This window comes from Carcharodon carcharias, chromosome 3, assembly GCF_017639515.1.
Source record: "Carcharodon carcharias isolate sCarCar2 chromosome 3, sCarCar2.pri, whole genome shotgun sequence".
NCBI classification, from domain to species: domain Eukaryota; kingdom Metazoa; phylum Chordata; class Chondrichthyes; order Lamniformes; family Lamnidae; genus Carcharodon; species Carcharodon carcharias.
Window position 1 is genome coordinate 199,185,962 of NC_054469.1, and position 12,561 is coordinate 199,198,522.

The 12,561-nt window shown below is 42.3% G+C and overlaps 1 protein-coding gene across 5 annotated transcripts in view; it reads left to right on the top strand.

Annotated features, from left to right (window-relative positions):
• LOC121276285 (uridine phosphorylase 1-like) overlaps window positions 1–12,561 on the top strand; it is a 161,764-nt gene that overhangs the window by 40,380 nt on the left and 108,823 nt on the right. For 3 of the 5 annotated variants that reach the window (XR_005942638.1, XM_041184528.1, XM_041184529.1), the window contains exons 2-3: window positions 9,424–9,540; window positions 10,175–10,236. The exons of 1 other annotated variant lie outside the window; for it this stretch is intronic. Coding sequence is in view for 2 of the 4 variants with exons in the window: in XM_041184528.1 (XP_041040462.1) it covers window positions 10,190–10,236 (47 nt within the window). In the remaining 2 variants the exon portion in view is untranslated. Of the gene's footprint in view, window positions 1–9,423; window positions 9,541–10,174; window positions 10,237–12,561 lie in introns of those variants that run through there. One more of the 5 variants, XM_041184531.1, reaches the window with a different exon arrangement.

A 12,561-nucleotide genomic window follows, 5' to 3' on the forward strand; every position in this document is an offset into this window, starting at 1 on the left:
GAGCAAGCTATATGACTGTACTGTAGTATGTGGAAGTTCGTGGACAGTGTGACTCCCCGATTCCCACATTTGCAGCCAATATCTGTGCCTTGAGTCACTCTGCCTCAGTCATTGAGCTGGAATATGAGTTAGAGACATATTAACAAAGGGAGGAATTTCTGAATAGTCAAACCCCATAGGAAAGCAAAGAATCAGAAAGGGGAGCATGTGACTGTCAGGGAACAGGATAGCATAGACTTGAGAGAAGTTGAGGAGGAGGTCCTGCAGACATTCGTCCTGTCCAACAGGTATGATGTACTCTAGCTAGGAAAACAAGGAGAAATACTGTGTGGAGGAAAGCCACAATGCAGACCAAGGCACTGTTGTGCAGAAAAGTATCCGAAGAACAAGATATAGTTGGGATTACTGAGACATGGCTATAGAATAATCACCACTAGGAATTAAACAATGCAGAGTATAACATATTTGGAAAGGACAGAGGGGGGGGGGGGGTAAAAGCGGAGGTCAAGTATGTCCCAATTCAGATAGCCAGGAGGTAAAGGCTACAACTGGGGGAGAAGGGGTCTGGAGCGGGGGGGGGGCGGGTTGGGTGGGGGGGGGGGGGGTGCGCGGTGTAGGGTTTCCAGGTGGGGAAGGGGTCCAGAGGGTAGCTGTGCAGGTGAATGTGCAAGGGAGGGGTCTGATGGGTCCATGACTGCCTGCTGGGGAGCAAACTGATGGGGGTAGGGACCTGGTGTGAGGGAATAGTGAGAATGACCGAGGGCAGAGTGAGGTGGTATGGTGGGAGGGTGAGGTTTTGACGGTAGCAGTAGAAGGGACAGTGAGGGTGGTTGGTGGAGACACTGAAGCAGACAAGGGCCCTGGGTATGGGAAGCAGGCATTTGGGGATGTTAATGTGGATCTGGGTGGGATTTTCAGGAAGGAAGGGAACGTGCACGTTCACCAGGACACCCCTGAAGAAAAAGGGCTGTGGCTGGTAGGTCACAGAAGGGAGGGAAAAGGTGATGCCGGGGAGGGATCAATTGTGATGGGGGAAAGGAAATGGGTGCCAAGGGTTGGTAAGACAGGGGAGTGAAAGTAAAACTGAATTAGCACCATGCTGTCCCAAACGAAAGTGAAACAAGAGTCATGGTGGGTGAAATCAGGTGCCACATGGTGTGTGATCAGTGATGGGTAGAGATGCAGGTCAGCTCAGATGGACAACAGAAAGTGAATCCCAGCAGGCAGCCTTGAAAATGCTCAGGATTGTGAGGTGAATGTGAAACGGGAAGGATCCGTGTGCATGGATAGTGTTTGCATGAGGCTCCGAAAGGCCCTGCCACACATACACTTCTCCCTCCAGAATCACTCTTGAGCCAGCTGCTCCTTCTCCAGTGACGGAGGACGCCATTGAGGGGCCCACAGGCAAAGAGGACTGTGAGGGAGAGGACAGTTTCTGAGATTCCTGAGTGGATGATCCAGGGGTGCCCGGCTGCCTCTCCTTCTCGCTTTAGGCTCCCGAGGGCCCCGGCCTGACTTGTTGAGGGGAAGGAGCACCTGGAGGGACGTCGAAGTGCCCCATTTCCCTCTCGTGTTGCTACTACAGGGACTTGCGCATGGCTCCCATGATGTGTGCATCTCCGTGTTCTGCTGGATCAAGGCCTCCATGTCATCTGCCATCCTCCCCATGTGACCTCCGTATATGCACATTTGGGCACCACTCCATCAGAGAGCAGGCAGACACACTCCTCTCACAAGCCACTCTGAGGCCTTCCAACAGCTCTCCGTGATGATCCCCCGCCTTCTGTTGATTCTCTTGGTTAAGTTGGAAGTCTGAATCCAGAGGCTCATTATCTGACTTGGGTGTTACAGATGCCTCTTCCCCAGCAGACCTCTGAGTGCCAGGGAGTTTGGCTGAACCTGCCTTCTCCACTGCAGATGTGTCCATGCAGTGATCACCAGATTCTGAACCCGAGCCTGGAGTAGAGTAAGTGCTGTGATGGGTCTTCCAGGCTGTTTATTTCCAACTCTTCAAAAGAGGTGTTCTTTTGTCTGGAGGCGAGGACTTGGGATGGAGCTGAGGGACTGGATAGCTGAGGGTGCCGGTCACTTGGCAGAGATAATTAGTGCATGGCAGCAGAGTCAAAAGCAGGAGAGAGAGCACCCGGTTGTGTTGAGAGAGGGGTGATGTGGTTCAGGATCCTCACCGACCTCACCGTTGCCACAGGCAAGGTCCACGTCCTCACCAATCAGCACGATGGCATGCTCATCAAAGTGAGTGAGGGTCCTAATATGGGCCACTCTACCCCTTATCTGGGACCTCTCCTTGCTGATGTGAGCTGGCTTGTCCTGCATGGAAACAGATGGAGAGTGTGAGCAGGAAGCATGGCACTGCATGGAATGTTTGTGCGGTGAGTGGAGCTATGGACGGGATGAGGACTCAAGCTCGAGAGGGTATGAGCCTGATGGAGATGTGAGGATGTGTGTGAGAGTTAATGCTAATGTGCCTTGAGGTGTGAGATCCCTGCGGATGTGTGATAGATCTGTGAGTTGAGAATGATGAGAAGAGTGAGTTACCCCCAGCGGAACAGATGAGACCATTCATCCTGTAGCGGCACTGGATGGCTGTCCTCTTTTGCAGGGCAGTGGCGCTGACCACCATTGCGACCGCCTCTCATGCTGGATTGGTGATATTGCTGCCCTTCCTGCAGTCAGAGTGGGGGTAGAGGACATCAAGACTGGCCTCCACAGTGTCCAAAAGGCACTCAAGAAACGTGTCACCAAACTTGGGGGCCGCAGTCTTTTTGCCTTTTGGGACCACCCTGTCTTCTGTGCAGCAGTTGTGGGCTGGAAGCACATAGGTGTGTGTGCAGTTTGACTTTAAATAAATGGAGTGTTTCCTGGGAATGCATAATTAATGCAGTGGATTTGGGACGATACGGCGTGAAAACCCACCATTGCGGCCGGCGTGTAAAACATCATTTTACCTGCCCACCACAACACTTAGTGAAGAAATAAACAAATTGAGAAAAGGAGTAAAAAGTATTGAATACTAATCATGGGGAATTTCAAGTACCCCAAAATTAATTGGTCAAAAGAGGTAGGTAAAGGGCTTCAGGAAATGGATTTCCTCCAACATTTATAGGATCCCTTTCCAACACAGTAGGCAAGAAGCCCAAAGAGGAAAGATTCACTAGTAAAGGGGATGAACTAGAGCAAATAAGAAAAGTAAAAATAGGGTAACATCTAGGTAACAGTGACCATAATATGTTTTAAGATAAGTGAGAAAGACACAAGGATGACAGACCAGGGTAATATATTGGAGAGAAGCCAATTTTGAAGGGCTGTAAATGGAAATTAGAATAAAAATGGATAGTCAGCATGGATTTTAAAAGGTAAATTCATGCTTAACTGACCTGGTTAAATTCTTTGAAGGGTTAACAGATTAGAGAAGGTGAATGCAGTATGTAAAGCAAATATCATGTTTTCAACATTACTGAGAGATAACTGTGAAGCAGGCTTGTGGGAGCTGTGTGTATGTTTGTGTGTGAGACTAATTTAATTAAATTGAAGACCGTCAGACTGCAAGGTTTAAATCATTAAAGGGTTAGGTGTAAAAGCAGGTGTTTTTGAAATGGCGATGGACAAGCTAAGATTGGATACACATAAATACAAATGAATAAGAATTTGAATTTGGAGATATATGAGTTGAATTTTTAGCTGTTGAATTTCAAAGAAAAAAAAAGGAAGTTTTGCAATTGGCAAAGATCATAAAACAAAGTTATTAAGTTTAATTTCTCCCCAAAAGTGGTGGCCATAAAGAATTCATGAAAGATTTTCATATTTTGGGAAAGTTAACTTCCAAAAAAAATTAATAACAATGGTCTTAAAGATGAAAGAGGAAAACATATATTTAAGGAAAGATTGAAAGCTGTATTGGTGTGTAGCCATGTGATTTTGCGAGCACAGTCCTGTGAAGGAAGCAACTTCTAGCCACCCCAGAGATGTATCTGGTTGTTCCAGAAAGCAATATTTTGTTACAAGTCTTGAATTTTCATTGCTGAGTGAGAGGGAAGCTCACGACATATGCCCCTTATGGCAACAGTAGGCGCCTTGTAATATTAAAGAATGTTTTATAAATTAAGAATCTATAAGGACTGTTGCCTGGAAAATGGTGTTTATTTGTGAGTCTAGCTAAGTAGAAATCTTTTGGGAAATGTTATAAGACTAAATTTAATTGTGTAACTGTAATCATGTTTGAGTTTTCTTTTCTTTTGTTAATAAATGTTTCAGTTTAATATCTAAAATCTCCTCCATAAGTGGTAGTGGAATCTTTACTTCTGACTTCAGTACACATACCTTCTTGTAATAAAAATACAAATTGCACATCATTGTGATAGCTTAGCCAAGTTTCCCTTTGGGATTTGGTCAGCCCAGCAATTACAACCTGCCATATCATAATGAGTAAGTATAATTTATTTAGATTTTCATAAGGCTTTTGATAAGGTGCCCCACAATAGAGTAATGAGCAAGGTCAGAACTGGCTGGGTCAAGGGAAAAGTGGTTAGCTGAAAGACAAATAGTGTGTTGGGGTAATGGTAGCTATTTAGCATACAGTAGGCGTTAAAGTGTGGACCTACAAGGATCAGTACTGGGACCACAGTTCAGTTTATGTTAATGATTTCAACTTTGGAATCAAAAACTCAACTTTCTACATTTGCAGATGACACCAAATTGGGAAGGATAGCCAAGAGTGAGGAGGATTGCAAGAAATTACAAGACAACATTAATAAACTTGTAGAATGAGCATATAATTGGCAAATGAATTTCAGCATAGATCATTTTGAGGTATTACATTTTAGTAAGAAAAATAAGGAGGTCACTTAATACTTGGAAATTAAGAATCTAAATGTAATAGGGGCAAAGGGGCCTGTGAGTACAAACATGCAAATCACTAAAAGTAGTGAAACAAGTTGATATGGCCGTTTTGAAACAAGTAAACCAAGTACAAGGGTTTATTTCTAGAACAAGAATTGAAAAATAGAGATATTATGCTAAAATTGTGTTGAAATTGTGTTAGATCACACTGTGCACAGTTCTGTTCACTGTATTAGAAAACTGGCAAGAAATACGTACAAGGGTGATACCAGAAGTATAAAGTCTAAAGTGCATCCAAATCATCATGTCATATTTATTACTGACATTATAATTCTGATTCCCAGTGTACACAAAGATGCCAAACTGGCCGTTCTTGTATTTATGTGGATAACTGCAGACCTACCCTTGTACATGTGCCAGAAGTTTAGCAAAACCACCATCTGTCATTAAGGAGTTAGGATGCTTCCATTAATATTGATGGAACAAGCAGAATTTTGCTATCACTGCGTACACATGGTTTGCTTCATATTCTGTCAGCACTTTCTTAGGTTATTGTCATTTATATCACTCCTTAGCTGGGATAAGCACAGAATACTGCAAACATAATTATCACAAAAATTGCATTGTGAACTACAGTACAATAAACATATCTGATCAATCATTATCTATCTTCTGCTTAATTTAGGAGCAATTTTGCATGGTCAGTGAAAAGTTCTGATCATGATTAAAGGTAAGAGACAGGCAATACTGGAAGATAAGAAGGGGAGGGGTCCCGTGTGGCCCATGAGCCAAGATCATGGCAAGAGGGAGGGAAACGAGCTTTATTTTGTCAAAATATTAAATACAAATCTAAGAGGAAGGGACAGATATCAAGGCCTTGGAGAGGGTGCAGAAGAGATTTAACAGAATGATAGGGATTAGAGGGTTGCAGTTGTGTGGAGAAACTGAGTAAGTGGTAAGCATGTGGAATTTGCTATCATAGCAAGTGGTTGAGATGAATAACATAGATGCATTTAAGGGGAAGCTGGATAAACACATAAGCTAATTGAATAATAACTTTCAAAAAGGAAATTGGATACACACAAGCAAAGGAACAATTTGCAGGGCTGTGGAGAAAGAGAAGAAGAGTGAGGGACTATTTGGATAGCTCTTCCAAAGAGCTGGCACAGACACGATGGCCTGTGTTGTATGTTGCCCTGTGTTATACCTCTCTGCTTGAGATTATACTTATCTGGAAAGGATGAACACGCTGGATCTCTCTTGAAACGAGAAGGCTGAGGGTTGACATAATAGAGGTCTTTATCAAATTATTAAAGATGGAGCAGGAAAAGGGGTGTGTAACTGATGCCAGTTTGATGATACAAGTGAGAACCAGACTGAATGTAGAAAGTTCTGAGGGGAAGTGGAAAAGGAAATACAAACAGCAAAGAGAGTATGAGAAGAAACTTGCGGCTAGCATTAAAGGGAATCCAAAAGTTTTTGATAGGCATACAAGTAATTAAAGGGCAGTATGAAGAAGAGTGAGCCTCATTAGGGATCAAAAAGGGGATTTACTCATAGAATCATAGAAAGTTTACAGCACAGAAAGAGACCACTTGGCCCAGGCAGTAGGCATGGCTGAGGTATTAAATTAGTTCTTTGCATCTGTTTCTAACAAGGAAGAAGATGCTGTCAAAGTCATGGTGAAAAAGGAGGTATTTGAAATACTGGATGTGCAGAAATTGATAGAGAAGGTTCTAGAAAGGCTGCTAGTACTTAAAGTTGATAGGTCATCAGGACTGAATGGGATGCATCCAAGGATGCTGAGGGAAGTAAAAGTGAAAATGTGGAGCTACTGCCCCTCATCTTCCAATCGTCCTTTGAGATGGGGGTGATGCCAGAGGACCAGAGAATTGCAAATGTTAAGCCCTTGTTCGTAAAAGCTAAAGAAACAGGCTGAGTGATGGGACTCATTATGGTGAGTGGTTGTTTTTCGGACTGGAGGAAGGGGTACAGTGGAGCTCCCCGGGGATTAGGACCACTGCTTTTCGTGAGATTTATATATATCTCAACACTTGGGTGTACAGGGTACAATTTCAAAATTTGCAAATGACACAAAACTTGGAATTAAAGTGAACTGTGAGGAAGATAGTGAGAGACTTCAAAAGGACATGGACCAACAGTGACAGATAAAATTGAAGGCAGCCAAGTTTGAAATGATACATTTTGGTGGGAAGAACAAGGCGAGGTATATAAACTAAAGGGTGCAATTATAAAGGAGTTGCAGCGTGCACAAATTGTTAAAAGTAGCAAGGCTGGTTAAAGAAGTGGTGAAAAGGGCATATGGGATCCTGATTTGATAGAATGATTCAAAACCATGAAGGGTCTAGACAGAGTAGGTGCAGAGAAACTGTTCCTATTAGCGGAAGGGACAAGAAAGAGATGATTCGGATTTTAATGTGATAGGCAAAATAAAACAGCGGAATGATGAAAAATGTTTTTACATAACAGGTAGTTGGGATCTGGAACGCACTATTTTAAAGGGTGTTGGAGACAAATTAAACAGTGACTTTCAAAAGGGAATTGCATTAGCAGCTTAAGGGAGAAAGTTTGCAGAGCTATGGAGAAACGTAGGCCCAAATCTTCCCGTTTTCTCTGACCCAACAATACTACCCATTTTCAGCTGGGACTTCCAATCTCAGTTGAAGCAGTGATGGATCAGCATGGACATCCAAGGGAAGACTGATTAACGCAAGAAAAGATGGGTAAAGTGAGGACGGAGAAATCCTGATTCTCACAAGCACATAATTCCAGTGAGGCAGCAGTGCTCCTACTATGCGTGATATCTGATATCCGAAAGCACTTTTGTACTTAATGGACTATTGATTAGAAATGAAGTATCCATTGAGGCATTCCTTACCACCTGGCACTTCACAAATCTGGTCAACTATTTACAACAAGCCACAGAACATTAAAATTTATACCAGTTTTGCTTTTCAGTACAAAACAAGTAGTTTTTACAATAGAATCAGACAACAAATATCACACTTGAATCCTGGTTAGAGGACCTTGGAGGACGCATTGCTGATTATCTCCATTCCTTTTGCTGTCTAGGTCCCAAGTTCTGGAATTACCTCCCTAGACCCCTCCACATCTCTATCTTTTCTCTCCTTTTAAGATGCTTCTTCAAACTGACCTCTGCCCTAATACAGTATCTCTTTATGGCTCAATGTCAAATTCTGTTTGATAATTGCTCCTGTGAAATGCTTTGGCGTGTTTTGCTATGTTTATGGTGCTGTAATCTCCTCCTTTCTCCTCCCCATCCCTCCCTCTCTTTCACTTTCTCTCTCACTCTCTCTCACACCACTTTCTCTCTCTCTCTCTCTCTCTCACACTGCTTTCTTCATGGTTGCAGCTATTTTTCTGAGTGTTCCCCCCCCCATTCCTGATTCCTGATCTCTGTCTCAGTCACTAACCCAGTTGCAGCAGCACAGACTCAGCTCTTGCACCCATTTTCCACTTTTAGATATCAGCTTTGGGAAATCCATGAATCCTCAGAGAAATTGAAACTTTAAGGTAACAGCATGGTACTTTTTCATTTTTTAGAGGGATCGCCACGGTGGTTGGTGGGCCATACTATGGTCCGCAGGTTATATGTTGGACAGCCCTGTTTTTGGAGGTAGAGAGTTTGGAAGACGTTCTTGAAGGAGCCTAGGCGAGTTGCTACAGCGCGTCTTTTAGATGACACTCACTGCTGCTACTGTGCACTGGTGGTAAAGGGGGTGAATGCGGTGCCAATTAAGCAAGCTCCTTTGTCTTAATATACTCTCATACGTTCCTCATTGAATAAGAGTTGGCCCCCTCGCTTAATGGTAAAGGCAGAATGAGAGAAATTGTTGGGACATGAGACTACAGATTGTGGTTGAATACAATTCTGTTGCTGCTGATCGCCTGCAGTCCCTAATTGAAGCCCAGTTTTTGACCTGTTAATCTGCTCTGAATCTATCCCAGTTAGCATGGTGTTAGTGCCACACGACACAAAGTAGCATGTCCTCATTGTGAAGACTTGCTGTTTAATAAAAGTCCCATTGGCTCCCACTTCCTCGTTTAAATACAATGTGTGATGTGAAGGATAGGGTGTTAATCATCAGAGAGAGTGAGTTGAGCTTTGTGGTTGATACTAAAGAAGCTACTTGAGCGACGTGGTCATTTCCTGGCCCATTTTCCCTACCTTTGCCCAGAGAACCCAGGTGTGACATGCAAGTTAGATTGAGGCAAATTTGAGACTAAATGTATGCACACATTTAGTGAACTGTGAATAAATATTTTTTATGTATGGTAGTGGTTCTCAAACTTCTTCATCTGCAGAACACTCAGGCTAGGCAAAATACCCCAAGGACCACCTACCAATTCTCCCCTACCCGCATTTGCTTGCCGCCACAAAAAAGTCATCATAATTAATGGGGTAAATAGCACTGCTTTTGATTTTTGAATCATGCCAGAAACCAAAATATAGATATGTACATATTATCAACATTAATACTGCAGGAGAACATATTTATTTGAAACACTCTACTTTTATTCTAGATATAGATCACTGATTTGTATTTTGGTATTTGGAACACGATCTCAAAATTTGATGACAACACACAAATAGGAAGATTGACAAGGAGGACTGCAAAAGATTCAGGAAAACATAGACAGGTAATGGAATGGCAACAATGGGAAATTGTAGTTAAAGGGAGAAACTTGAGATAATGAGACTTTTCACTGGAGCAGAGAAGGGTAAGAGAAGATTAAATAGAGGCTTTTACTATTCTGAAGGATTTTGATAGAAGGAATAGGGAAAGACTGTCCCTTCTGGTTAGGGAGTTGGTCAGGAGGTGGCTGTAAATTTACAAACACTGCTGCGAATGATGTGTGCCTGGGTCCGTCCCTCGATCCGAGGCATTGGATGAGTGTAGTACCGGCAGCAGTCACCACCTTTCCACTGGCACTGCAGACCTCCGATTGTCTGGCAGCTCTCGACAAGCAGGACTAATGCCCAAGAGGTCCTTGATCCCAGAGAAGGCCCACAGATGGCCTGTTAAGTGGTTGAGTGGTAAAGGATGTGCATGTCTCCTGGAAAAGAGGCAATGCAGGGGTCTTACTGGCTCTGCAGTCGGCGGCTGAGACACTTCTCACCTGTACAGGATTCCGCTCAATGGGACAAGTAGTCTCTGCCTACGCTGGAAACTTCTGTCATTCTAGGCCAACACATGGTACAAATAGTCACCTGATCAATATATATGATATGTTTACATTTATCTCTACATGAATGACTTCCTTCTTTTCAAAGGATTCAGACCACAAAATGGCAAGCAGCAACAAAGATCCATGCAAGAAGGAGATGACTTACCCGTAAGAAATGCAACAGTTATCTTCTTACTCATAGTTTTCTTAAGTTGGCAATAGATTTTGGTTGATGCTCTCTTGTGTACACGCATGGCCCAGAAATTTCCTGGGTAGTGCACTGGGAGGCGATGGCATAATGGTGTTGTTGCTGGGCTAGTAATCTGGGGACCTAGGGGCCACGACATGTGGTGGAATTTGAACTCCATAAAAATCTGGAATTTAAAGTCTAATGATGACCATGAAACCATTGTCAATTGTTGTAAAAATCCATCTGGTTCACTAACGTCCTTTAAGGAAGGAAATCTGCCATCCTTACTTGGTCTGGCCTACATGTGTCACCAGTCCTACAGCAATGCGGTTGACTCTTAAATGCCTTCTGAACAAGGGCAGATAGGGATGGGCAATAAATACTGGCCTAGCTAGCGACGCCCACATCCAATGAAAAAATAAATTGGATTTTCCTTCCTCTTCAGATTCTATTATTCTTGCGCTGCAATTTGCTGGAAGCACGAGCTAATACCATCGCAGTGAGGGTGTCTGGGACCTGCTGAACACCCTGTACTTGAAATTAAATACAGAAAGAGAAATATAGAGAGAGAAAAAGACCGGGAAGAAAGTAAAACATTAAATAAAAGATTTATGAAAGGAACAGCTTACCTGCGCTCTTGAGCTCCAAGATTGAGTGGCATGTCATGACTGAAACATGAACGTATCAGCCTTAAATGGCTATAGCAAGATTCATTTGTATTCACGTCAGAGATCCAATAATTTCTTGACACGTAAGGGCAGGCAAAGCTGAGGTTGGAGTGATGCAAATCTTTCAGTGTTTGGGGTGAATCGTCATCTCAAATTTTTTGGGTTTTTTGTGCTTCAGTAATGGCGGGTAACCATTACCCTACCACCAGTTGGGGATGGAAGGTGCCCACTTTATTCTTGGAGCAACCTAAGTAGTTTCTGACAGTGGTGGAATCATCTTCTCATTATGTGAAGTGCTGCAAAGCTGGTGTCCATGCAGTAATGTAATTTTCTCAAGTTACTCATTCTAATTTTGCTTCGTATTTCCATTAAAAGAGGTGCTTTAAAGCTGTGTCTATGATTTCAAAATGGTAGTGGTTATTATTAAATAGGGCCTGGAACATTCAAATCTCATAAAATGTATAATGTTTACAAATTCTGTTAAACACATTTTTATACTTTCATTAAATAACTGATAGAGGCATACTGCCATTTTGCTGCTTTTGGGCAGCATGTTAAAATTATGGTACCAAATTTCATTCTTCAGTATTGACCTAACCATGAATCATAACCAGACTATGACTTGTTTGGAGGAGTGACAGCAAAATTAATTTTTCTTCTTGCTGCAGTTGAGCACAGCACTGTTGTATCACACCACTAATAGACCAAATTGACAATTCTGCTGCTTGACTTGTATTATTCTTGTCAATGTGATACCACATTCAGTGTCAGCAGATTTATCCCTTCCCCCACCCATAGCTACTAATGGATGTCTCATTGAGATTGAGAATTTTAATCTTTACAGCCTGCCAGCCTACTGTCAGCTAGGAGTACAAGCCAGAATGATTAATTCATTGAAGTTGGAGTTTGGGGATCATCTGACCAATTTAAAGCAGCAAACTTAGATTACAATTTTGGTTAGCTTTATTCCAAACTGGTTAAGTTTCCTAACCTTGTGTATAGAACAAAGCTACATCAATCTGAAATACAGATAATGCAAATCTGAAAAGAATTATATTGCTGAGAACAGCACATACCATTTGATAATATCAAGATGCAGGAAGCAATTGTACACCAAATGCAACACAAAAACAGGAGTTATTGTGTACAGTGGTGTAGTGGTTGTGTTACTGGGCTAGTAATTCAGCCTGATTTAATAATGAGTTCAAATTCCACCATGACAGTTTGAGAATTTAAATTCAGATTATTAAAAAATAAATACAAATCATAAAAGTGATCCTGAAGTTGTTAGATTATTGGAAAAATTCAACTGGTTGATTACTGTATTTTAGTGAAGGAAAGTCCAGTCCCACACCAAATCTTTTCAGATTTGCATTATCTGTATTTCAGATTGATGTAGCTTTGTTCTATACACAAGGTTAGGAAACTTAACCAGTTTGGAATAAAGCTAACCAAAATTGTAATCTAACTTTGCTGCTTTAAACAGGCCAGTTGACTCAGTTGTATCAAACCAAATCACTACTTCACAGTGGTTCAAGTCCAGTACCATCCTTTCAGGGCCACAAATGATGGGCAATAAATGTCAGCCTTGCCAGCGATATCTACACCCTGAGTACTACAAATACCTTGTTGAAT